The sequence below is a fragment of the Cyclopterus lumpus genome, chromosome 24, assembly GCF_009769545.1.
Source record: "Cyclopterus lumpus isolate fCycLum1 chromosome 24, fCycLum1.pri, whole genome shotgun sequence".
NCBI classification, from domain to species: Eukaryota; Metazoa; Chordata; class Actinopteri; order Perciformes; family Cyclopteridae; genus Cyclopterus; species Cyclopterus lumpus.
This window is the reverse complement of record NC_046989.1, coordinates 5,103,118-5,127,189: the sequence shown is the minus strand read 5'-3', so window position 1 is coordinate 5,127,189 and position 24,072 is coordinate 5,103,118. Positions and strand designations below refer to the sequence as shown.

Sequence of the window (24,072 nt, the reverse complement as noted above, 5' to 3'; positions counted from 1 at the left end):
CAATCACGATGCGGCGCGCGCGCCGGGGAAGGCGGGACAACGGGGGAAAGGGGTGGATGAATTCGAATGAACCGAGGCAGTGTGTTTAGTTACTTCACTTGCAGTGTGTGTGTGTGTGTGTGTGTGTGTGTGTGTGTGTGTGTGTGTGTGTGTGTGTGTCCCTTTTCAACCAATATAGGAACCAAACAATTAGTTGGACAAGTAATGGACTTGGTAACTGAGATGGTCATATTTCAGAATATTTTTTTTTATTACAAATTTGAATGCATTTTTATAAAAGAAATGTAGTTATTACAAAAAGAGACATCAAGTCAAATTCAGTGACTTTATATTACTCTTAATGGTTGTCAGTAGTTGTAGATGAGCAGCTTGATAGACAAAGCCACACCGTGGCCGACATTTATACCATTAAATAAGCTGTATTGACTAAGGGTAGTTGTGTCAGAGTGACATGTCTATTTGAAGAAGTAACACAATTACAAAAACAAGAAAGCAGGAAAGAGTCATTCAGTATTTTTAGTCAACTTCCTCCATTCTTGATGTGTCCTCGTCTCCTTCCAAGACTGGCATATCTTCCTCGGCAGGGTGAGTGAGGTCCTCGACTGTAGAATCGTCATCGTCGACGCCTGTGAATGAGATAGCATTTCGTTAGCAAAACCAAAGCCACTTATTAATGGAGGCATATAATTAGCCGACCAATTCCCTGAAAAGTCACCGGTCATGGGGGGAAAAAAGAAAACTTACCAAGACCCAGCTTGATCATTCTGTAGATGCGGTTGGCATGCGTCTGTGGGTCCTCCAGAGTGAATCCTGAAGAGAGCAGGGCGGTCTCGAACAGAAGGATGACCAGGTCTTTCACGGCCTTGTCGTTCTTGTCGGCCTCCGCCTTCACCCTCAAGGTCTCAACGATCGGATGCAGAGGGTTGATCTCGAGGTGCTTCTTGGCCGTCATGTAACCCATGGTGGAGTTGTCCCTCAGGGCCTGAGACTTCATGATCCTCTCCATGTTGGCGGTCCAGCCGTAGGTGCTGGTGACGATGCAGCAGGGGGAAGAGACCAGGCGGTTGGAGACCGTGACCTGTCAATAATAAAATGTTGCATTATTGTCGTGATCAAACAAGAAAATCGGCCGTACTGCAACATTTAGATGGATGGTTTTATTTACCTTTTCAATCTTCTTGTCCAGGATGTCCTTCATGATCTTGCAAATGTTCTCAAATTTGTTTTTGAGCTCCTCCTGCTTCTTCAGGTTGTCCTCGTCCTCGGGCAGCTCCAGGCCTTCCTTGGTCACCGAGACCAGGTTCTTGCCATCATACTCCTTCAGCTGCTGGACACAGTACTCGTCGATGGGCTCGATCATGTAAATGACCTCGAGGCCGGCTTTGCGAAGGCGCTCCACGAAGGCAGAGTTGGCCACCTGGTCTTTGGTCTCACCTGTGGAAGTTAATGTGGAATTCATTGAATCAATACGCTAGTTATCAAATCTGTTTTGAGAAAACTTTGAAGAAAAATCAAAAAAAAAAAGGAGTTGAATTGCTAACCTGTGATGTAGTAGATGTGTTTCTGGTTGTCCTTCATGCGTGAAACATAGTCCTTCAGGGAAACCACCTCATCTCCAGAGGTCGAGGTGAAGTAGCGCAGCATCTCAGACAGCTTCTTCCTGTTCTGAGAGTCTTCATGGATGCCAAGCTGATACAGGAAAATTGTTGCAAATAGTCAACGTTAAACCTCAGATTTATTTTTATCTGAAGGCTAAAGACATCCATTTCAGATGCATCAACCTACCTTGATGTTCTTGGAGAACTGCTCGTAGCACTTCTTGTAGTTTTCCTTGTCCTCGGACAGTTCGGTGAAGAGTTCCAGGCACTTCTTGACCAGGTTCTTGCGGATGACTTTCAGGATCTTGCTCTGCTGCAGCATCTCCCTGGAGATGTTCAGGGGCAGATCCTCAGAGTCCACCACACCCTTGATGAAATCTGAAGAGAGAAGATAACGACTGCTTAGCCTTCCAAAGATAGACAAACCCAATTCATTAAAACAAAATAATCTTAACAATTAGCCTGCATAACATCAAAGCCAGAAATAGTGTGTAAATGTTCGCAATGTGTCACTCACTGAGGTACTCTGGGATGAGCTCATCGCAGTTGTCCATGATGAAGACCCTGCGCACGTACAGCTTGATGTTGTTCTTCTTTTTCTTGTTCTCAAAGAGGTCGAAGGACGCCCTTCTGGGTACGAAGAGCAAGGCACGGAACTCCAGCTGGCCCTCCACTGAGAAATGCTGCGAGAGACAAGAATGAAGGAGGAATTTATTAGCTTGAATCCATGATCAGGTTTGCGAAGAGGTAATTGGATGTTTATCGCCATTAGACTCGGCTTACCTTGACAGCAAGGTGGTCCTCCCAATCGTTGGTCAGACTCTTGTAGAACTCGCCATACTCTTCGTTGGTGATGTCATCAGGGTTACGGGTCCAGATGGGCTTTGTCTTGTTCAGCTCCTGGGCATCGATGTACTTCTCCTTGACCTTCTTCTTCCTCTTGTTCTTGCTCTCCTTTGTGTCCTCGTCTTCGTCGGAGCCCACGTCCTCAATCTTAGGTTTGTCCTTGTCCTCGGCGGCATCCTTCTCGACTTCCTCCTCCTTTTCTCCCTCTTCAAGGTCCACTTCCTTCTCCCTCGTTTTCGCCACCTTGAATATGTGGAAAAAGTGGCGGTTTAGGAATTGGTTTGTCTCAGTGTGTCAATATCATTGATTACCACTAGGTTTGTTCATGGCACTTACATAAAGTGTAATAGGGTAGCCAATGAACTGAGAGTGCTTCTTCACAACTTCCTTGACGCGCTTCTCCTCACAGTATTCCGTCTGATCTTCTTTGAGGTGAAGGATCACTTTGGTGCCTCTGCCGATGGGCTCTCCTAAAAGTAGCAATAAAAAACAACGATGAGCACAGAGCCCCAGCTGCGAGACAAATCATATTAATAATGAGAAATATTGAATATTGTATCACTGTGGGACCTCACCAGTGTCAACTTTGACTGTGAAGGAGCCTCCAGCCGCAGACTGCCAAATGTACTGCTCGTCATCGTTGTGCTTGGTTATCACCGTCACCTTGTCGGCCACGAGGTAGGCCGAGTAGAAACCCACACCGAACTGACCGATCATGGAGATGTCGGCTCCGGCCTGCAGAGCCTCCATGAAGGCCTTGGTGCCAGACTTGGCGATGGTTCCCAGGTTGTTGATCAGGTCGGCCTTGGTCATGCCGATGCCCGTGTCAACCATGGTCAGGGTGCGAGAGAGCTCGTCGGGCCTGATTTCGATCTTCAGGTCCTTGCAGGTCTCAAGTCTGCTGGGGTCTGTCAAGCTCTCATATCGGATTTTGTCCAAGGCCTGTGAGAAAGGGATGAGCTCGTTAACATTGCGATGTTTGCACCCGTGCGAGAGCTGCGTACATTTGCAAACGCAAAAAAGGAAGATGTATGATAAAGTGCTGGTTTGTATTTACATCTGAGGAGTTGGAGATGAGCTCCCTGAGGAAGATCTCTTTGTTTGAGTAGAAGGTGTTGATGATCAGGGACATCAGCTGAGCGATCTCAGCCTGGAAGGCGAAGGTCTCCACTTCGTCCTCCATGACAGTTCCAGCGGCAGGCATCTGAAAGAAAGGACATTATTCTTCATAATTATGCTCCTTGTGCTTAGATATACTAATTTGCTCAGAAATAAAATGTTGGATATCTCAAAACTAATCTCCTGCAGTTACATTTGAAATCCCTTTCGCCACAACGTTTACAAAAAGGCAGCCTCGTGGCATGAGGAGGTTAGCTATTGCAGATGGTAGACGAACACATGTTCCGTCTGTCAATCAGAGGCTTGCCATTTGCTAAATGGGCGGAGTTGGGATGCTTTGCCCAACCCCCTCCCAAAGCCTCCACCATGTGTCACTTAACACCTTTAAGTTTAGGAAGGAACAATTCAAAAATGGAAGACAATCTGGTTTTAACTGTAGAGCAGCAATGTCTTGAGTGAGGCCTTTGCATTCAAAACTAAATGCATCTGTCTCGAAGGACAACATTTCTTCTGTTCCTCATTTGTGTTCATGATTAAAATAGGACCATAACATTTTTTTTTTAAAAAGTTGCCATCTTTGTGATTTCATTGAATTTAAAAACATCAACCCCCTACTATTGCAATGTGTTTGATACTTCTCTGAACAAAAGAAGTAAAACTGCAGTATCCGTTCTTTGTGCCAACCGGTTTGCCTGCTCATCCGCCATTACTTTAACACCCAGGGTCACCCCGCTTGCCATGTGCTTGCACACATGTGTTTTTTCCATTACTATATTTGTGCATTTCTGTCAGTTAGTGGTTTAAAGTTCATGTATTCTAATTAACAGCAAGTATTTGTACCCTTCTGCCCGTACTCCTAGCATTAAAGCCACCAGTTTAATACGATATAATAAAAATGTCCTCTTCAGTCTTACCTTGAATATAATCTTTTCAGATCAGTTGCCTCTTGATGATAGTCTTCAAATGTATCACTGAGCTTGTCTTCTCTTCTTGAAGAGATCCAAGTGTGTGCTGAGCTGCTCCTCCTGTGAGCAGTAACTCTCTTTTGGTGTGTTCAAGTGAATCTATGCAGACCCCACTACACACCGGTGTCTTTTTATACATTGGGGGGAGGGGTTCTGGAACCTTCTGAATGGAAGCTTCCAGAAGATATGTTCACTACGTGAAGGGGGGTGTTGAGGAAAGGCCTGGAGGGTGGGGTGGGGTGGGGTGGTGAGACACCAGAGCCCTAAAGTTTATGTGCCCTTATAGGGCTGCAGAGTCACAAGGAGTGCCTGTCACTCAAATAGAGCACTTTCCTGATAGCTTGTCCAGCTCTTAGGCCCCATACCCCCCCTGTAAGTGTCACAGCTGTGAAGTGATTTTGCTATCAGCTGCTGTCGAGCAGCCACACACAGACATACCACAGGGCTTTCTGTGGACAGCAGGCCCATTTATTATTTTTGGCGTGCAAGATTGGGGTGAATCTCAAAGGTTTCACGGTAGTAAAAAAGGAACAACTTGTGGCCTTTGTCACCAGATTGACTTTGGAAACAGAATCTGCCACCTTAACATGAGTTTGTTGGCAGCAACTGCAATGTAAGCCCTGTCCTGGGCTTTCACATGCATGCATTGTTGCTAATTTTGAAATCTATTGTAAAATGTATTAGGGGGATAATTGAGGGTGAGTTTAAAGGAAATCTTCAAAACACAACTGGTAGGGCAGAGGAGTCAAAAATGTGTAACAAACTAAATCCAGAAAGGGCAAAAACAACAGGACCAGGTACTACAGAAGAACCATAAGGGATACCAACAGGGCACATACAAGAAGAAGACGCAGGAAAAACCACCTACACTGAGACGCACAGGGTTCAAATACACTGATGAGGTGCAGGTGATAGACACAGGAGGATCCAATTAGGGGCGCGACCGACAATCACAAAGGCAGGAAGTGAAGTGAACTGAGCACAAAAGAGGGAGAAAAATTCAAAATAAAGCAGAAAACAAACTAAATAAAACCCAAGACTGTGACAGTCAAAATTAACTTCTTGCACATGGCTTAGGAGGGAATCCAGGGGATGCTCCACAGGGAATAGTAATTCCACATAATTAGGATTAGCAAATTGACAAGACGAGAGACATCCGAGCCTCAAGAGAAAGGAAAAGGTGCAGGCTCACTACACCCCCCCCCCCCCCCCCCCCCCCAAAACATTTCCAATACACCATAAACAATTCAGAAACCAGGTTTTCAAACATGGGACTGTAAACATCATTGCGTAAGATTGAAGACTAGAATGATCTGGTCCAGTGTGGGTGTGAGTTCCCTCAGCTGACCAATGGATGGCAGTATGTTTCATTTGCTACAGATCTGTTGCGTAATCGAAATGTTTCCACACTAGAAGCAGCTCCTGTAACTGAGAAACATGGAGAACTGATGCTATCACATATCCAATATTGTCTGAAGGGGAGAACCAAATTCCCCATATAGGTTAAATAGTTTGCCAGAATAAGATGGTGAGTACACGCATGTGTGAAATGAGCATTGATACAGGAAGGGATGTTCCTGGAATTTAGAGCTGGATGGTGTCGGTGTGTATCCTGGAAATGCTCATAATCAGATATCCTTAATTTAATAATGTATTTACAGCAAAGTCAATCTCAAGTCTGGATCCCGGCTATGAGAACTTTGTGTCTTCTGTGTCTAAATGGATTTCTTTATTTTCAGCAATGGTATTCGAAATGAGTTTTTTCTTTTCTTTTATTCATTCAAATGATGGTTATTTAAAGCATCCTTTTCCCTTGGTAAATAGAAATATCCTACACAATTTCAGTGAATCTTAACATATGAAACAAAAATGTTACTTGCTTTATCTTTTTCAATCCAACTGCGACTTTATATTGGCTTTTGATTCAATCGTATCTGCGTTGGTAACACAATAATATATAATACAATAATTATAATGTATGTTTAACGTTACATGATTACACCTGCTTATATTGTCTGTTATTAGCAGGAAACTGCATTAAAAAGGTGCACGTTGTCAATGAGGTGTATTATTTATGTATAAATAGTCCATTTGGTGCGGGTTACTGGTCTTGAAGCCGTTTTCGACACTTATATGGTCTGTTTATTTTTCTAGGTTTACCTCACATGACTATATACTTCTATACGCATGGCTGCAGGGGCCAACGGCTCTACGCGTGCGCAGTGGGTAACATCCGGGGCTCGGACAAGGATGAACGCCAATTTCCAAGATGGCGGCGGAGGGAGGAGGGAAGGAGATGAACGAAATTAAAACTCAATTCACCACACGAGAAGGTGTCTACAAACTCCTCACGCACTCCGAATACAGCCGCCCGAACAGGGTGCCTTTCAACTCGCAGGGCTCCAACCCGGTCAAGGTCTCCTTCGTCAATGTAAACGACCAGTCCGGCAACGGCGACAGGATCTGTTTCAATGTGGGCCGGGAACTGTACTTTTATATCTACAAAGGCGTGAGAAAGGTAAACAATGTCGACCGCGCGGCGACGAAGCCCCCGCGCGGTCCACGAGCCGCCCGTTGGATTCGGCGTCTTCAGACGTGTCGCGCCCTGGCTGTCAACTCTCTTAGCTTCTGTCATTGAAGTGCGCAGGTTGTCAAGACAAGGCCATGTTGCAGACCTAGCTAAGTTAGGGGGCTAATTAGCATTCTTAGCTAACGTCGCCACAGTTGGATGTTTTTTTTTCTTCAGTTGCCTCGGTGAGACTCGCGTGCGATTCAAAGTCCGAACGTTTTATTTTTTTTCGTGAGCGCTTTATCGGCGTCAAAATTGTGACATATTTTCCAGTGTAGTGGACAACTAGCGGGGGTTGGGGGGTGAGGTTCTGAGGGGGCGGGGGTGAAGCCTCGTCTTGTCATGTCGTAAGAGGTGTTTTGTTTATTCTCGTTCTCCCGAAGCCATATACGGGGTGACAAGTTGTCAACAGTGCTCCACCAGCAGGGTCAACTTCGGCGTTCACGTTGTGTAGTTGCTGTGGGATACCGGCACTGGAGGGGAGGGAGGTGGGGGGGTCGTTTTGTTATTCCGTGATGTAATGATGTGTCCACTCCATTGTCAGGATTTGGGTGTGATGTAATACAATATGATCCTCTTGTTCGGTTGCTTGCACGAAGCCAGCCACGTTGGGGTCTCGTTGAGCAGAGATGGGTGATGTGGTTGTCCCTGAAGCGGCGACGGAATACCCAATCAGCAGCCTTCTCTGTGGGAACTCTGCTGCTATTGATCCAGCCCAGGTGCTCGCAGCACAGTTCGACCATGAGAGTTGTATTTGTTTTCACGTGGACTCAAACCAGCTAAAAGGCAGCGCAAAGAGGGTTTTATTTTGGAATATGCAATCGGCTAATTCACTTTTGCTTTTAAAAGCAGCACCAGTGATATTTTTGATATATTTGTAATAATCTCTAGGGCAACTGCATATAATGCAACAGTTTTTAACCACAATTGGCTACATTTTATTTATAGTACACTAAGACTTTGTATTGATAACATGGTTTGTCAACAACTAGACGTGACATTGAATAATGAGTTTGCAGGATATCTAACGTGTAAGGCATGGCTGCAGCTCTGATAGCATGCAGAAGACTATTATCTGTTGCTGATGAATCATGCTGCCTGATTTGTTAGTGTGGATTATTGAATAAGTTGTCAACATTAGTGGGGCCCACCCAGTTATTACATTAGCTGGGGAAACATTGCTTATCTGTTCTTTCAGCCTGTCTCTTCTTGTGTGTGTATATGTATGTATGTATGTATATATATATATGTGTATGTATGTATGTATGTATATATATATATATATATATATATATATATATATATATATGGATAATGTGTCTTGCCTCTAATTCTAATGTTAGACAGTTGCTTCCCCCAGTGAGTTGTCGTATGTACAGACATCCAGTAGTCTAGACGCAGCTCGTGTTTGATTTAATTGATAAAATATAGTACATTCTTTTAACAAAGTCTTGTATGTGTAAAATATTTTTAGCCAATAGGGGAAGCTTATCGTCACAAGTGTAGCACTTCAAGATCCTTATTTAATTTAAAGCAGCTTCACTTTGAAAAACTTGAAAGCTTTTTAAATGCATCCCCTCAGCTTTCCCTGTGCCTCCCTTTTTTTAATGCATTAAAGTCGACCTCAAGAGCGTTGCAGCAGTAAAACAAAGTCATTTTATATATCATATTTTCACTGGTTCAGTGCCAGATACACTCCTGCTGCCAGTTTAGCAGTTCTGTTCATTAGATCTATATATCATGTTCCTTTTAGACCTACTTCTGGTTTAGCTAATTGTCTCGTCTTCCTTTTTCTTTATTGAAACTAAATACTTTTGATGATTAGGTTCGGTTTTGTAATGATCAATGTCGTTCTGTTAAAGATAATGGGATTAAAACTTGTGTCACATGATATGGGAGAATAGCTAGCTTGTGTGTATACCGTTTTGTCATGTCACGTTTCATTTAAATTGAGTTGTGTTGTCAACAGTTAACCAACAGTATATGGTCTGGCTCGGCTGCTCGTCCTCTCTATTTTTGGATAATGACTCCCCATGTGTCACAATACATCATATACACGCATAACACTTGGCACTTTGTAGACAAAGACAAAGAGTAGGTGGTGGCCCACAATGCTCTGGAGATATTTGTATCCAGCAAATACTGAGAGAGTTGAATTATTATTATTTTTTTAAGTTGTGTCTTTTAAGTTTGATTGGCCCCATTTCTGGCATTCTAATCTGGGGTAAATTGTCCCCTGGTGGTTTGAGATAATCAAATAAAATTTCAATATTTAAATAGATAAGTCAATCTTCAATTTCAATAAATAAATACACTAGGTAATATCTGAAAAATAGTTTAGAAACCCAAGTAATTCGTAGCCAAGTGAGTGTCCTTCACAGCTGTTTGTCCTTTCTAAGCAGTTTCAAAACGGATGAGACTTAAAAACTGTTTCCACTCATTTGTGTGCATTTCTCATTGTTCTAGGCTGCTGATCTTAGTAAGCCCATCGACAAGAGGATATACAAAGGAACGCAGCCCACGTGTCATGACTTCAACCCCATCACGGCCACGGCAGAGAGCGTCTCCCTGCTGGTGGGCTTCTCGGCGGGCCAGGTGCAGCTCATCGACCCGATAAAGAAGGAAACCAGCAAACTCTTCAATGAAGAGGTGGGTTCCTTTCAGCGTCTGGTGTTCTGATGCTGAGGCCAACTAAAAGATATATAGACAACTTAAATCATTGTTATATTTAGTTTCAGTTGTCCACAGTTTGTAAATATTGGAATAACGAGCTGACCATTGTCCTTTTTTCTTTTTTTTTCTCTTCTTTCTCCCTCCAGAGACTTATAGACAAGTCGCGAGTAACGTGTGTACGATGGGTTCCTGGTTCAGAGAGCTTGTTTCTGGTGGCTCACTCCAGTGGCAGCATGTATTTGTACAACGTGGAAAACACCTGCGGCACCACGGCACCTCACTACCAGCTTCTCAAGCAGGGTGAAAACTATGCTGTGCATACCTGCAAGAGCAAGTCGGCTCGCAACCCGCTGCTGCGCTGGACCGTGGGCGAAGGGGCGCTCAATGAGTTCGCCTTCTCCCCGGATGGCAAGTTTCTGGCTTGCGCCAGCCAGGACGGCTTCCTGCGGGTGTTCGGCTTCGACGCGGCGGAGCTCCACGGCACGATGAAGAGCTACTTCGGCGGCTTGCTGTGCGTGTGCTGGAGCCCGGACGGACGGTACATTGTGGCGGGAGGGGAGGACGACCTGGTGACGGTGTGGTCGTTTTCAGACTGCAGAGTGATCGCGCGGGGGCACGGTCACAAGTCGTGGGTGAGCGTGGTGGCATTCGACCACTGTACCACCAGCGTGGAGGACGGTGACCCCCCTGCCGAGTTCAGCGGTAGTGACGAGGAATTCCTCGAGCAGATTCACTTTGGCGTGGGCAGAGACAGAGCGAACAGCGCGCACTCTCGTCTCTCTAAGAGAAACTCGACAGACAGTAGGCCCGTCAGTGTGACCTACAGATTTGGCTCAGTGGGCCAGGACACCCAAATGTGTCTGTGGGACCTAACGGAGGACATTCTTTTCCCTCACCTGCCTCTGTCCCGCACTAGGACTCACACTAATGTTATGAGTGCTACAAGCCCTCCAGCCACTGGACAAACAACAACAACTACTACTGCTACGACAACATCGACGACTACTACTGCTGCTACTGCTCCCGCTACCGCTACTGTACCCGCCACTAATCCCAGTGGCACCAATGGTAAAGACAATACGAGTAATAGCAGTACCAGTGGCAACCCACCTAACTCCCTTTCCAACACCCTGCCTCGGTCCAACAGCTTGCCACACTCTTCCAACCCAACAGGGGCCAGCACCCCCAACAGTCACACAGGCAGCAACAGCAGCAGCAGCACCACCACCACCACCACAGCCGCCTCCACAACCACCACCGCCACCACCACCACCACCACCACCACCACCACCACCACCAAGGCCAACAGCATCATTGACAGCGCTTTCATCGCCACTGGCGTCAGCAAGTTCGCCACCCTGTCGCTGCACGACTCGCGCAAGGAGCGCCACGAGAAGGACCACAAGCGGAACCACAGCATGGGTCACATCAGCAGCAAGAGCAGCGACAAGCTCAACCAGCTCAGCTCGACACGGACGGCAAAAGCGGAAGCCGCTAAGACTCTGGGCACCCTGCTGTGCCCGCGCATGCAGGACGTGCCGCTGCTCGAGCCGCTGGTGTGCAAGAAGATCGCTCACGAGAGACTCACTGTGTTAATCTTCCTTGAGGACTGTCTGGTAACAGCCTGTCAGGAGGGTTTCGTTTGCACATGGGCTAGGCCCGGGAAAGTGGTGAGTGACGGGCCTCTCGAGGACACTGTCATGTGACGCCTCTTGGCTTGCATTGTCTCGAGCGCGGGCGTTTTTTTTTTTTTCTCTCTTCTTCTTCCTCTGCATTCAGAAGCCGTTGTCGCCACTCTGTGCAGCCAAAAAGGTTTTGGTTATTTCACGCGAGATTTACACTTAGGCCCTCCACATTTTGATGGTTAACAGCACATTTTTCTCCATCAGTAAACCTCGTGGCCTCGCTATTCTGCCTCTCTTTTTAATACGTTCGAGTAACACTGTTTGTTATCAATGTGTGTTATCTGTCTCTCCGCAGGGTTTGCTATCATCTCAAAACAACCCAGCCAACTCCCCCAGTGGAACAGTAGTATAGCCCCAGTGCTGGTGCTGCTAATGACAGCTCCATGCAACAGAGACGGGGAAGACCAAGGCCAAGGTCCTGCGGCGCTTCTTCACATACTGTCTCACACGCACACCACACGACCTCCAGTGTTCACCTTCATTCTCATCAGTACCACCATCCCGATGTTACCGCTCATGCTCACACAAGCAACGTTGGCCAAGCCACAGGTTCGAAAAAACTTGACGCCCTGTTGTCTGGGCGTGGAAAAAAAGAAAAAAAAAAGGGTGCTATTGGAAGTAAGATGGCAAGCTTTAAATCGTCCAGGAGGTTTATGGGAGGGATGTTCTCGCTGGCTCGTTGTTCCATCTACGGTCATATCAAGTCGTGTCTAGTCTAAAAATAACAAACTCTAGTACCCAATCCTTTGTGCCTGTAGATCTTTTAAAGACTAGACATGCTGTAAGCATTGTTGTGATGCCTCAACCTGACCTTTTTCTGTGGGTTTAATTCGGAGATCTTTCCCCTATATTTTGTTTCTTCAAATGTATTCACGGAAAACAAAAAGGGAATTAGATGAGGGATTTTTTTTTAAAACATTTTTTGGAGCAGCAGCCACATCTTTCATTGTTTTCACTTCCTGGGCGATCTCTCGTGCAGCTCCAGAACCTGAACACCTGTTCAAGAGAAACTGGAGCCTTTCACTTCCTTTACAAATATTTTAAATCAGTAGTATCACACTTTAAAGTGTATTTGCACAGATCTTTTTTCTTTTTCTTTCACTCTTGTTGCTTTTGGTTCCCCCCACCCCCTCCATTTTGAATTTGTGACTGTGGAAAACAAGCAAAACATTTTGAAGACCGCTTTGGAAGCACTTGGGGGGGGAAAACGGCTTCTTATTGCCCTCTGTCTCAACGCTGGATGCTGCAATCATAGTTTTTTATATATGGAAAAAAAAAATTGTTTGCACTTAGTAGTTTGTTAGAGGAGAATGGCTTTACATTTTTTGGAGTGTGTAAGGACTCCTTGACAAGGTTGAAATATATAAATAGAATTTAAAAAGAAAACCTTTGTATCTATTGAACATTTATTTTAATATTGTTTCAGATTAAATGGGCTCTGTATTATATGTAAATATTGTACTTCAATGATTTATGGGTGAAATGATCATTATTACATTAGTGCAAAGATCCTTATTTCAGAAAATAGTGATATTTCTAATACAGAAGATCTATACCTAATATTAAATGACTCTTGAATATGCAGGTGAAAATGTTTCTTTTCTGTTGTACATAAAGAGAATTCAGGTGTATTTTTATTAATGAACCGTTTGGTATAGGACACGTCTATGAACTCCTCCTATCTAACAGGTAGTGCTGAATGCTAGCTGGCCTGTCGCTGCAGATTCCTTTTACAACACTGGCGCGCAGGCGCAGACGCGGCGGCCTAATTCAGCCATCACTCCCGAGCTCAGGTAAACCACAGGAAGAGTATCGCTGGCATAGAGCCCCCCCCTCCCCTCCCCTCCCCTCCCCTCCCCAGTCCCATCCATCAACATGTGTGTGAATTCACTTTAACTAACAAATAACAGACGACCATGTTCTGCACACGGTGCTGCGACCTGTGAGTTTCTGTGAGTACATTTGCTGAACAAAACATTTGCCACTGTGTTGAAAACCAACTTAACGCAAACGTGACACGCGCGATGGTGTGCTCGAGGTGTTTTTCTTTTTTGTTTTCCTCAACAACAACAACAAAAAAACGCCCACATAGCAAGACCGAGGATATTTAACAGTGGGAGCTTTTTTGTTCCCCCCCCCCCCCCCCCCCCCCCTTCCATGTGACGCCTATTAAAAACAGCTTTGACAGATTACATGTTCCATCTGTGTGACTTTATTCAGTGTGTGTGTGTTTGTGTGCGCGTGCTCACCGCATTGGATCAGTGGCTTTCATTAGTTGGGGAATACACCTCCATGCTTCCGCCCACGCGCTCATCTACCGGGTCTCCTGCTGGCACTCAGCCCGTGTCCGCTATGCAACTCATTATATCACACGAGACTGTATTTCTTCTTTATACTTGTTTTCTTCTTGGCCTTTTAAGTATGAATTCGGACCCTCTTGCTCGCGTGTCCGCTGTGCAAAGGATTGTGGGTCAGAATAGAGAAAACATGCCGGCGTGCGGGACATACTGATATTTTATTTTTTTTAATTATATTTGTGTGGAGCTGAATTACGTGAGGCCACATAAATCTGCATGTTGATAAAAACATATATATATATATATAACAACAAACAGCAGAGAGACAAAGTATTACAGTAGATGTCACAATAGGAGAATTAAGCAGAGGTGGAAAAAACGACTGAATTCCATTAAGTGGTTTTTAATCAATGGCTTTTTAACTGTCTTCTATTCCTCCACATACATCACAATTACCAGTTTGTGGTTGGCCACTAGGTGGCAGTGTCGCCCAGTCAAATGAGAGCTTTAGATTTCCCCACAGCTCATTGAGTGAACCTGCACTAATCTCTCTCTTTCTCTCCCCTAATACTTCGCCACACAACTTCATATATATTTTATATTCCAAGTGGGGGGATAAAGCTGCTCCTCCATAATTGATGAGTTACTTTTTAGAAGGAAACACGAGCACTCGCAGCCATTAAGCCGCCTGTGGCTTCGTGGTGAGGGCAGAAGGTCGGAGAAGGGGGTCAGCGACCTCCCTCGTCAGGGTGTCAGTCAGCGAGCGACAGGTCTCTGACGGAGGCCTGTCGCCCCCCCCCCCCCCATTTGAATGGCAATCAAAGGTCTGTTGAGCTTGGGAAACAACTACATTTATCTTGCATCCTTGGGGGAGAGAGGGGGTGGAGGATGGGTCCCACTTGATTAGAATTCAATGAAATGAGAGAATCTTATCTTCTGTGAGGTCCTGCTTTAATCATTTTCTCAGTGATGCAATTCCCTCGTCTGCATGCCTCTATTTATTGACCCGGGGTTTTGTTTACCTAGCAATGTGTGCAACGGCTATGAATGATTAATACTCTCTCTCTCTCTCCGAGCCACAGGCCTGAAGAATAAGCAGACAGTTGACGCGTTGCAATAAGCAGACAGTTTAAGATATTGGTCAAAGAAAAATTAATGTAAACTATTCTATCCAAATTATGGAAATGTCCAATTCACCTATTTAGTTTTTTGTTACACATTCCACAGGAATATACTTATTAGGCCCATTGTTGAGTTCACAAATGAAGGGATGAGTTATGTGTCAGGAAGTAGCCGGGATAATAAACAGGATGATAAATGAATTGAATACTGGAACCCGAGCCCCGTCTTTAAAATGGCTGCGTTGGCATTTGGCAACACGGGGAGCTCGGACTTGGTAATTGTACACAAAGCACCTTGTGCATTAACATAATTTGATAACTGCCTGTGTGTCAGGGAATTGGGGCTAGGACAAAAAAAAAGAAGAAGGGACAGGGAATAACAAAACATCATTACTCTGGTGACTAACTATGTGTCAGCTGTTTGCAGCCGGTTGCTATTAGTGGACCAAAACAATACAACAATAAGCTGAAAGACACTCAAGCACAGCAGGGGTGATTATTATCTACAGGTTCACCTTTACTAAAAAAAACGTATATACATGAAAATAATTAAATGATGTAATATTAAATTGATTGATTGGTTTTATTCCACATTCAGAGGGATGATTAGAGCCCCTCCTCACAGAATATCTCAATTGATTACGTTTAAATGATAACTGACTTCTTAACCTGCCTATATTTAAAGAATTTTGTGTAAGATATTCATCAATTTTGCTTGTTTTTTTAAAATAAAAACACATGCTGCATCACTAATTGTTGATATAAAAAGGACAGCACATATAATTGGGCCATCAAAGGATTAAAAGAGTGTTCTCGTTTCTCTTCCGGCCCTCACGTGCTCATCGCAGTAGCTCCAGCATCAGTTAACCGCTAGTCGCCACGAATCAAGAGCACGGTGCCACTGTCCTCCCCCAGTCCCGATTCTATTCTCGGCCATCCATTTCCCTCGAGGTGCGGGCCCAATTATGTTGGCCCCTCCGCCGTGGGAGCAGCTGCACCGCGTGTCACGTGACCGCTCGGCACAGCAGTTACCGCGTCACGCCATGTGTTCATGGTATGCATCCAAAAAGTCAGCGATACCGTTGCAGTATTATTTCATTGTTAAGCATTTTTCCGGGGGGGGGGGGTGGGGGGGGCTTCAGAGAAGACACCAAGCCCGGGGAGGGGGGGGGGGGGCCCTCGCGGAAACCATCGATACCGAGCTGAGGTCTGAGCACTTAAAATGTAAATGCGCCTCCGACGGCGACAACAAAGTTGTATTGTTTTTTTTCTGTGGAGCTCCTCCAGATGCAAACGCGTGTGCATTCGCGTGTGAAATCAAAAAAATCAAATCAAATAAAAAAAAATCTCTGCACAAAAGATACGGGCGTGTTGTGCCCGGGGCTGGACGGTGATGCACCGCAACAGAATACAACACACGGCCTGCACTGACAGTCCTGTCAAAACACGCTGTTTTTTTTTTTTCCTCCACGCGGCCACGTGTCTTGAACGCATCACTTTGCGTGCTTCAAGTCACGCCCCTTTCTGCAGTCTGCAGGAGTAATGAGACTCTAGAAAACCTGTTGAAAATAAGACAAGTGTGTGGGGGGGATTATGTAAATAGAACAAGGTGTCTCTAAGGATCTACTTTGATCTCAGCACATTTATGTGGTATAAATATCTTCCAATTAATTATGCATGCATGGTGGGATTGCTAAATCCAGAGATTTACCCTGATGGGCACTTGCCTGCTCACTATTTCTGAGTTTGTCATCATTTTTGGGAACATGAAGAGCAACCGATCTGAAAGCGTTGGGAGAGAAAACACGACAATAAATTGTTTGGTATGTTTTTGTTGTTAATTACAACTTACAAAACAAAGATGGAATTACGTAAATAATTAGCTGCGAAGACATATTTGTGTTAAAGAAGCCAGAAATCCAACATTCGTCTTTATTTATTTTTTTAACAGTCCGGTAAAACAGGCAATAGGAAGAATAGTCCATAAAGATTTACTTTTAAAAGGCTTTTTTCTTTTCTTTATAGGGAGGATGCAAAAGAGACAGTAATATATAATGGTAGCAATTAAGGTCACTGTAATCGAACATAACTCTTGCAGAGTTCATGGTCCCTGATATCTCCCCAGCCCCCGTTCTTCACATGCGGGGCCACGCCTCCCGCCCCGTTGGCCGGCAGTCTCTTTGTGATCAGCAGGTTCTTTGGGAACAACTGGTTCCCGCTGGCCTGCAGGATGTTTTCGATCTTGGTCTTCTGGCTGATGGGCATGCAGGAAGTCTTCTTGTGGTGCATGCCGCAGTCTCCGGCGTGGAAAACCCGGGGCGCCTCGCTCACCATGACCTTCCAGTAGGCGGGCAGGCAGGACACGGTCAGGTGCTGCAGGGACCAGTCCCAGTTGTAGTCGTCATAGGTGCAGAATGTGTCGGTGCACTGGATGAGCTTCTGGTACGTCTCTCTGCTCAGAGCCATGCCCATGTTGTGCTCAGTGGACTTCCAGGCCTTCACCTCCACCTTGTTGGCTTTGCTGGAGTAGCCGATGTGGCTGTAGCTCCCCAACGAGAGGATGTCGCAGTCGGCGCAATGCTCCCTTTTGAGAGCTGCCATCAGCTTCAACAGGTGGATAAAGTCCGGGGCCACGTAGTGGTCCTCCTCGATCAGCAGCATCGCACCCTTGTGCTCCTTCAGGACGCGGACTCTGTCCCATGCGAAGTGCAGCTTCCACCACCAGTGGTGCTTGGTCTGCGAGAACTTTGCCTCGCGGTAGTGGCCGAACGAGTCGGGGTACTCCGCGTTGATGCAGCCCAGCTTTAAGGCGTCATTTTTGGGAATGTCTCTGGGGCAATCGTTGGGGTCGTGTCCGGGGAACTCCTGGGGGTACAGCTGAACGCTGAAGGGGAAGAAAATCTGAAGTACCTGACAAAAGTCAACAGTGGCCACCACTTTATTTATCTCAGGGGACCAGTAATCATGGCTGAATATCAGCAGTATGCTCTCCACGCCTCGGGATTTCCGCAAGCTGTCCACTAATAGCTTCAGGTAGTCGGGTCGGTTGTGGACCTGAACCACCACAACCAAATCGTCCTTCCGTCGCGCCGCCTTGAACTTCTCCTCATTTCTTATCGTCTGGTCGAAGTTGAGCTGGAAGACGATGCCGCGGTAGACTAGAGTGGCGTTGTCGGCCTCTGGTTTGGGTATCTTCTCTTTGTCCTTTGCCTTTTCCGTGTGCGTGTCATTCACTTGTATCACAGGCAGCGGAGCAGGCGCCCTGCTCACGACTGCAGGTGTAGCCGGCACCAGGATATGATTGTTGACGCTACTAATGCTGCTGCTAACGCTGCTGCTAACGCTGTTGCTTCTCTTCGCCGCCTCGGCTTCCTTGGGGACCGACCCGCCGTCGCTCTTCTTCTGCCTTCCGCTGCTCCAGAAAGCCAGGCCACAGATGACAACCACCACCGTCAGTATCACCACCTTCCTCTTGTAGATTCGGAATCTCATGATAGGGGCCAGCCTCTTTGCGAAGGGAGAAAAGTTGATCGCGGCCGATAACAACAAGCACAGGGTTTTTTTTGTTGCAATTTATGATTGTGTGCTTTGCAAAGGGAGCGAGCCGAATTCAAAAGAAGCCAATATGAGGCTATTTGTTAGCAAAATGAACGGTCGTTGTAAACATGGGTCCCGCTGCAATGTCATTGGTGGTGGGTGAATATTCCATAAGGCATGACAGTTGCCGGGAGGCAGCAAGGTAGCAGTGTGCATGTACCACCTAAATGGAAAAATAAAAATCAATCAATAGGAGGCAGGTGCATCGTGGGAGTCGGGGCTGAGCAATACGACTGTAATCACTATAACAATCTTAATTACTATAGGTTTTCACAATATGGCACACGCATGCAGAAAAGCCAATGACATTTAAAAATAATGTTTTATTCATGAGCAAATGCTTGAGCAAACCAATTATACAAGTAACTGATTATCCAAATTGTTATTGATTACTTTTCTGTCGACCAACTAATTGTTTCAGCTCTGCAAAGCGAGCCAACTCCATTTGCTAATGAATACCTGGATATGCGGCAGACGAATGAGCTTGTGGAGCCCCCCAAAAAAATAAATAATTAAATTTGGACAGAAATCTGGACCTGTATAACGTGGCTATTATAAGCTCTAAAAAAGCAACATCAACAACAGTCATTTCCTTTCACATAACGGTACACCGGTCACGATGAAAAAAGTACCACCGAAACGACTTCCTCCTCTTTCCGTTAACTACAACATCAATGTTCATTATTGCCCCATGTTTTCTATATTTTTTCCCTTTGCATAAATCTCTGTCCTCAACCGCATTATCAATATTGATCATCAGCCAGCCAGCCACCCCTCTCTCTCTGCTCAGATCTGCTGAGCAAACCTCCATCTTTGTCTTCTTTATTAAATGGTCTCCACTTTTATTTATCTGTGTCCTCCCTGCTTGGCATTTGATATCTACTGTGTGTGACAATATCAATTAATATATTCCTGGTAACTACTATAACATGATAATAAACATGCACTTTAACATAGTAATAGTATCTAAATATATGCTGTTAAAAAGTAATATATCTAGCTATATATATATATACTTTGAAGACAGTAGTTTGGGGCCGTGTACATGTCCCTGCAGCTAAAAGTACTGCAGTTCTTTTACCCCCCACATGTGTTTTATTACACCGTCATTCGCTTTAATCCAACAACGTCAGCGTGGTGCGTTTGGTTTCTGTCTTCTTCTCGCGTAAATATGCAATGCGTTGTAGTGACAGCCGTTGGTGGCTGTCGGTCACACCGAGCCAGCTAACGGCGTCGCTCGGTTCCTCTAAACATGCCATAAACGTTCCCGTTTGTTTTAACTCCGTGACACGAAACGCTCCCGTGGAAAACAATAATAATAATAATATTAATAATAGTACAAAAACAACAGTTGGCGTCGCAGCTTCTCTCCATCCGCGAGAATGCTAACGGCGAGCTAGCAACGGCGTAGCCTAGCAACTTACTGGCCGCCCCGAACGTTGCCAAAACCCCCCGTCAACAACCGCGTCCGGTGGCGTGAAAAACACCCGCACAAAAACAACCGCGTTTCACGCCGCTTACCGACAACTGGAGGAGCCGTGCGGGTCCGTTCACCGAGACACATCAGTACGGCGGCGTCCCATTTTCCTCCATACCGTTCATGCAGGCTGCATGGAGACGTAACTTCCAGCTAGCGTCGGCTGTAAAAAAAAAAAAAAAAAAAAAAAAAAAAAGAAAGATTCCCCAAATACGGAACCACTGCGTGCCGATGTCCCACAATGCACTGGGCCAGAGGGGGGCAGCCGAGAGACCCGATATGATGTATCCCTGCTGCCGTCTCATCCTAGAGTGGGATTGGTTTACTATCCCTATAAATATGTAGGGGTATATATATATATACCAATAACAAATACCAAGGCGTAATAATATTATACATATACATGTTCTCTACATTGTACTTCTCCCTATTCTTGATTGAATAAAGTTTCTTTCTTTAGAACAGTATTATTCTAACCTGCATGATTACACACAACCCTGTGCAATTTCAAATATAATTTGCATCAGCATTTCCAATGTGGCACCAAAAACAAATAAGGAATATGAACAAGAGGTGTGTGTGTGCTCACAAACACACGGCACCGTCTGACGACACTGTATTTCAAGTTGTACTCCTCTCTTTAAGGTAGGTTAATCATCTAACACATGTTGTTAATACACCCGGAACATGATGAGTTCCACCACGTCCTGTTATTTTTTAATGATCTATATCAAATTTTAATTTAATTTAATTTTCTAAACATTTGATTACTCAAATGTGTCAAATTAGGATCACAACTGCCGTGCAGTTTGTGTAGATAATAAGGAAATAACTATTCGTTATTTTGGGCTAAATTACCAAATATATTAGCTCATCAACAAATATAGCATATATTCTTATGTATAATCTTCCATTTTTTTTATAGGAACAGCTTTCTTAAGCCTAATGTCATCATTCCTGTGCATTTAAATGCCTCTTTTCATCGCTCATAAATTAACCTCTTATGTCTTTGGCTGTAGCGCCACCTCAAGGCTGTCCCGATGCACGCGGCTGTTTTTCGCCGACCACCAGGTGGCGCCACTCAAATCCCCCGTGGCCGGAAACGCGGCTTCGGAGAGTTTCATTTGCGCACGCGCAACCCTCTTTCTTCCTTTCCGACACTCGAGCGAAAGAGACAAGATGGGCCACCAGCAACTCTACTGGAGTCACCCCAGAAAATTCGGTCAGGGATCCCGATCCTGGTCAGTCAAGCCCTTAAATCTGTAAATTATCGATGCGCGCGCAGGAACGAGTCGTTTTTTAGGTTTTTGTGAACCCCGATACGTGAGAATTTATCACAAATAGTCCACCCGCGTGGGAGCTGCGCCGTAGCCAATATGGCGGCGACGGCGGAGGAGGATGAGCCGCGCGAGCGTACCAGCGTCAGTTAGCCGCTTCGCTGTATTCTGAAACGGAAACTACTCCTTGAATCTCAATGAAGCTTAAAAAAAAAACATGTCGAAACCAGAGTCGTGGAGTTGGTTATCGTGTATTTAGTTTCGTGACAGCTAGCTTCACGTCGTGAGCTACCGTGGCTGTGTTTCACAGAGCGCCGCGGACTATAAAGGATCACTAACTTTGCGGCGTGAGCGTGAAACTTCCGCTCTTAGTAACGTTAGTTTGTGCGGATAGATGCGAACTACAGGCACATTTTTTCCCCATGTACAAGATAAACATATTAACCCAATCTCTCTTTTTTTCTCCAGCCGGGTTTGCTCGAACAGACACGGTCTGATCCGTAAATATGGGCTCAACATGTGCCGCCAGTGCTTCAGGCAGTACGCTAAAGACATCGGTTTCGTCAAGGTAAGTAGTGTTGCACACTGTTATCCTAGTTACAACAATACTGCACCACACAGTGTTGGCTTACGATCACATACCGGCAGGTTGTCAACGACGCATCCAAGCACACACTTTATTTAAATGCTAACGGTTAAGTGGGGAATTGGTAGTTTCGTAGGGCATCTTTGCTTTAATTCAACATTCTTCCCAAGTGAGTAATTTACTCGTACATACAGCAAGTGTGTAACAATGCTGAATGTCTCCGTAACTAATGCCTCCATTGTCCTCTTTTCACACAGCTGGACTAAATGTCACTTCCTCGGATGGCTCCAGTGATCTTTTGGATGGCTGGCCACGATGGGATAATTTAGCACTGCAAATAAATGTGTTTTTTTGTCCAAACTAAATGCATTGTTGTGGTTTCTTATTATGTATGTTTGTAGGGAAGATGTGAGGACTAACGTGCGACTATCGCAACAGACACGCTTAGCATCACTTAAAGTGTGACTATGAAATGAGCATCCTGCGCTGTACGTGAGGAATATCTGAACAGATATCGGATCTCTGGAGACATAATCCTAGTTGCCTCTAAATCAATCCGATCCTCTGGAAGGTACATGCTTGTCAACACTGCTTAACATTACATTATCAAAAGGATAATCACTACGCAAAGCCATTTCTTTACCATTTTATTGCTTCAACCAGTGTTTGCGGTGGCATTGCTGTTATACCGTTTTCCATTTAAAACAACATTGCCTATACAGTCTGAACGTCTTGTAGTGGTACAAAGTGCAGCGTCCACAAACGCGTTATTGTACATAATATATTTATAGCCGGCCTGTTGTCGAGCTTTACATTTGAAATTATTTTCACTCTTTAGGTAATGTATGTATTTATCTGTATTTGGGGTGTAACGCCTGGGTGCACAGATTCGACAACATTGATGGGAGGGAAACTAAAGAATATAATTGCTGTTCTAATTTCACTGCTCTGATGCCAAATATAAGCTACCACGTTTAAACAAAAATCAATAAAACTGGATTAGGTAATGATCCACAAAAGGCCATTTGCAGAGCTCTTTCACCAGAAAGGAGGTAGAACAATTGATGCCTGCAGCTGTACATAATTAGAAATGGCACCGCGGTAAAGAGCAAACTAATTCCTTAGTCAGCATGTATTCACATGAAACGATGCCCCCCCCCCCCCCCCCCCCCCCCCCCCCCCCCCCACACACATCCAGGAATTGCTCCCGTGCTGTGATGTCGTTCTTGTTCGAGATGAATGAAACCTGATAGGTCCCCTGTAGCGCGGCTAATTGCTTTGGTGCCGAGTGTCTTCGGCTTCCAAACATTAAATATTGTCACGCTTACCTCAGAAATAGTGGTATTCTCTCTCAATTAAATTTTTTTGTAATCAATTCTCTTCCGTAAGGCACCTTGGCAAGTGGGATCCCATATGCAGATCCATGTAGAAGTCATTCGTCATGTTTCTTTTGTCCTCTTGAGGCAGAAGGTCAAGTGTGAAGCACTAGGTGGCAGCAGCACTTCACGACTCAATGCTGGGGATCGATGAAAATAACAACAGCATTGAGAAAAATGCCATTTATACATCATATACGCCGCGAGCGGTTATAGAGCTGCATTTAAGTTATTTTCAGTCGCTGTGTGGTTCATTTGAGGTTCCAGGCAGGTTGAAAGAACACTGACAATAGATATTCAGATGTGCTGTTACTTTGATTTATATATTATATGTATATTTTGTTTGAAAACATGCATCTTTTTTGCGTATTTAGCTCACGCCGTTTTGCTTTAAAGGATTTATCAGTCAGGTTTTGGGCCCCGTCTCGTCCGTAAATAATGCTCGGCAACGTCCCGTTTATCATAAATAACAGATCTCTTTGTGCTCTCTGGGATTACGTGGAAACGTAATGATCCCATTTGGGGGGGAAATTGGAATTGTGGCAAAGAATAAATAAGATCACAGCAAAAGTGAAGGTCGCACAAACGCACAAACCCCTACATACGATACGAGCGCTCGGGAAACAAACTGCTCGAACACGATAATGAAAGAGAATTGGGGTCGCAGCACCTTTTTATTACCCGGCAGCGGAAAACATGCAGTGAATGTGCAAAGTGAACGACTGTCAGTGTGGACGAGATGCACATAATACATTGTGCAAGGCATCCACTGTGTGCACTTTAAATCAAACACGTTGACAAATACATCATGAGGGGGAATTGATTGTAGTCCATGTACATGCAAAGATGTGTGTGAATTATATAAGCGCTAACTCATATGCATAAA

The 24,072-nt window shown here is 45.0% G+C and overlaps 4 protein-coding genes across 7 annotated transcripts; 2 read left to right on the top strand and 2 right to left on the bottom strand.

Annotated features, from left to right (window-relative positions):
- Positions 1-281: 281 nt before the first annotated feature.
- On the bottom strand, positions 282-4,644 carry hsp90aa1.1 (heat shock protein 90, alpha (cytosolic), class A member 1, tandem duplicate 1). Its single transcript, XM_034526963.1, has 11 exons — positions 4,478-4,644; positions 3,502-3,648; positions 3,020-3,386; positions 2,781-2,914; positions 2,382-2,687; positions 2,116-2,281; positions 1,786-1,976; positions 1,542-1,689; positions 1,166-1,434; positions 745-1,078; positions 282-626 (listed from the first exon to the last, which is right to left on the bottom strand). Exons 2-11 carry the CDS (start codon positions 3,646-3,648, stop codon positions 517-519), a joined length of 2,172 nt encoding a protein of 723 aa, XP_034382854.1. The 5' UTR covers positions 4,478-4,644; the 3' UTR covers positions 282-516.
- A 1,276-nt stretch (positions 4,645-5,920) lies between these two features.
- On the top strand, positions 5,921-13,033 carry wdr20b (WD repeat domain 20b). Of its 4 annotated transcripts, none has more exons than XM_034527470.1 (5): positions 5,921-6,056; positions 6,683-7,046; positions 9,564-9,746; positions 9,917-11,440; positions 11,751-13,033. In XM_034527470.1, exons 2-5 carry the CDS (start codon positions 6,798-6,800, stop codon positions 11,805-11,807), a joined length of 2,013 nt encoding a protein of 670 aa, XP_034383361.1. In that variant the 5' UTR covers positions 5,921-6,056; positions 6,683-6,797; the 3' UTR covers positions 11,808-13,033. The 4 variants fall into 4 exon arrangements, with proteins under 4 accessions (XP_034383361.1, XP_034383363.1, XP_034383360.1 ...); XM_034527472.1 differs by having other exon boundaries at positions 6,044-6,131; positions 6,683-6,861; XM_034527469.1 differs by having other exon boundaries at positions 6,044-6,131.
- A 3,760-nt stretch (positions 13,034-16,793) lies between these two features.
- Positions 16,794-20,119, bottom strand: mgat2 (alpha-1,6-mannosyl-glycoprotein 2-beta-N-acetylglucosaminyltransferase). Its single transcript, XM_034528376.1, has 2 exons — positions 19,992-20,119; positions 16,794-18,633 (listed from the first exon to the last, which is right to left on the bottom strand). Exon 2 carries the CDS (start codon positions 18,363-18,365, stop codon positions 16,944-16,946), a length of 1,422 nt encoding a protein of 473 aa, XP_034384267.1. The 5' UTR covers positions 18,366-18,633; positions 19,992-20,119; the 3' UTR covers positions 16,794-16,943.
- Positions 20,120-21,070: 951 nt separating this feature from the next.
- rps29 (ribosomal protein S29) lies at positions 21,071-22,175 on the top strand. The gene is made up of 3 exons (XM_034527639.1): positions 21,071-21,188; positions 21,693-21,792; positions 22,068-22,175. Exons 1-3 carry the CDS (start codon positions 21,127-21,129, stop codon positions 22,074-22,076), a joined length of 171 nt encoding a protein of 56 aa, XP_034383530.1. The 5' UTR covers positions 21,071-21,126; the 3' UTR covers positions 22,077-22,175.
- The last annotated feature ends 1,897 nt before the right edge of the window (positions 22,176-24,072 follow it).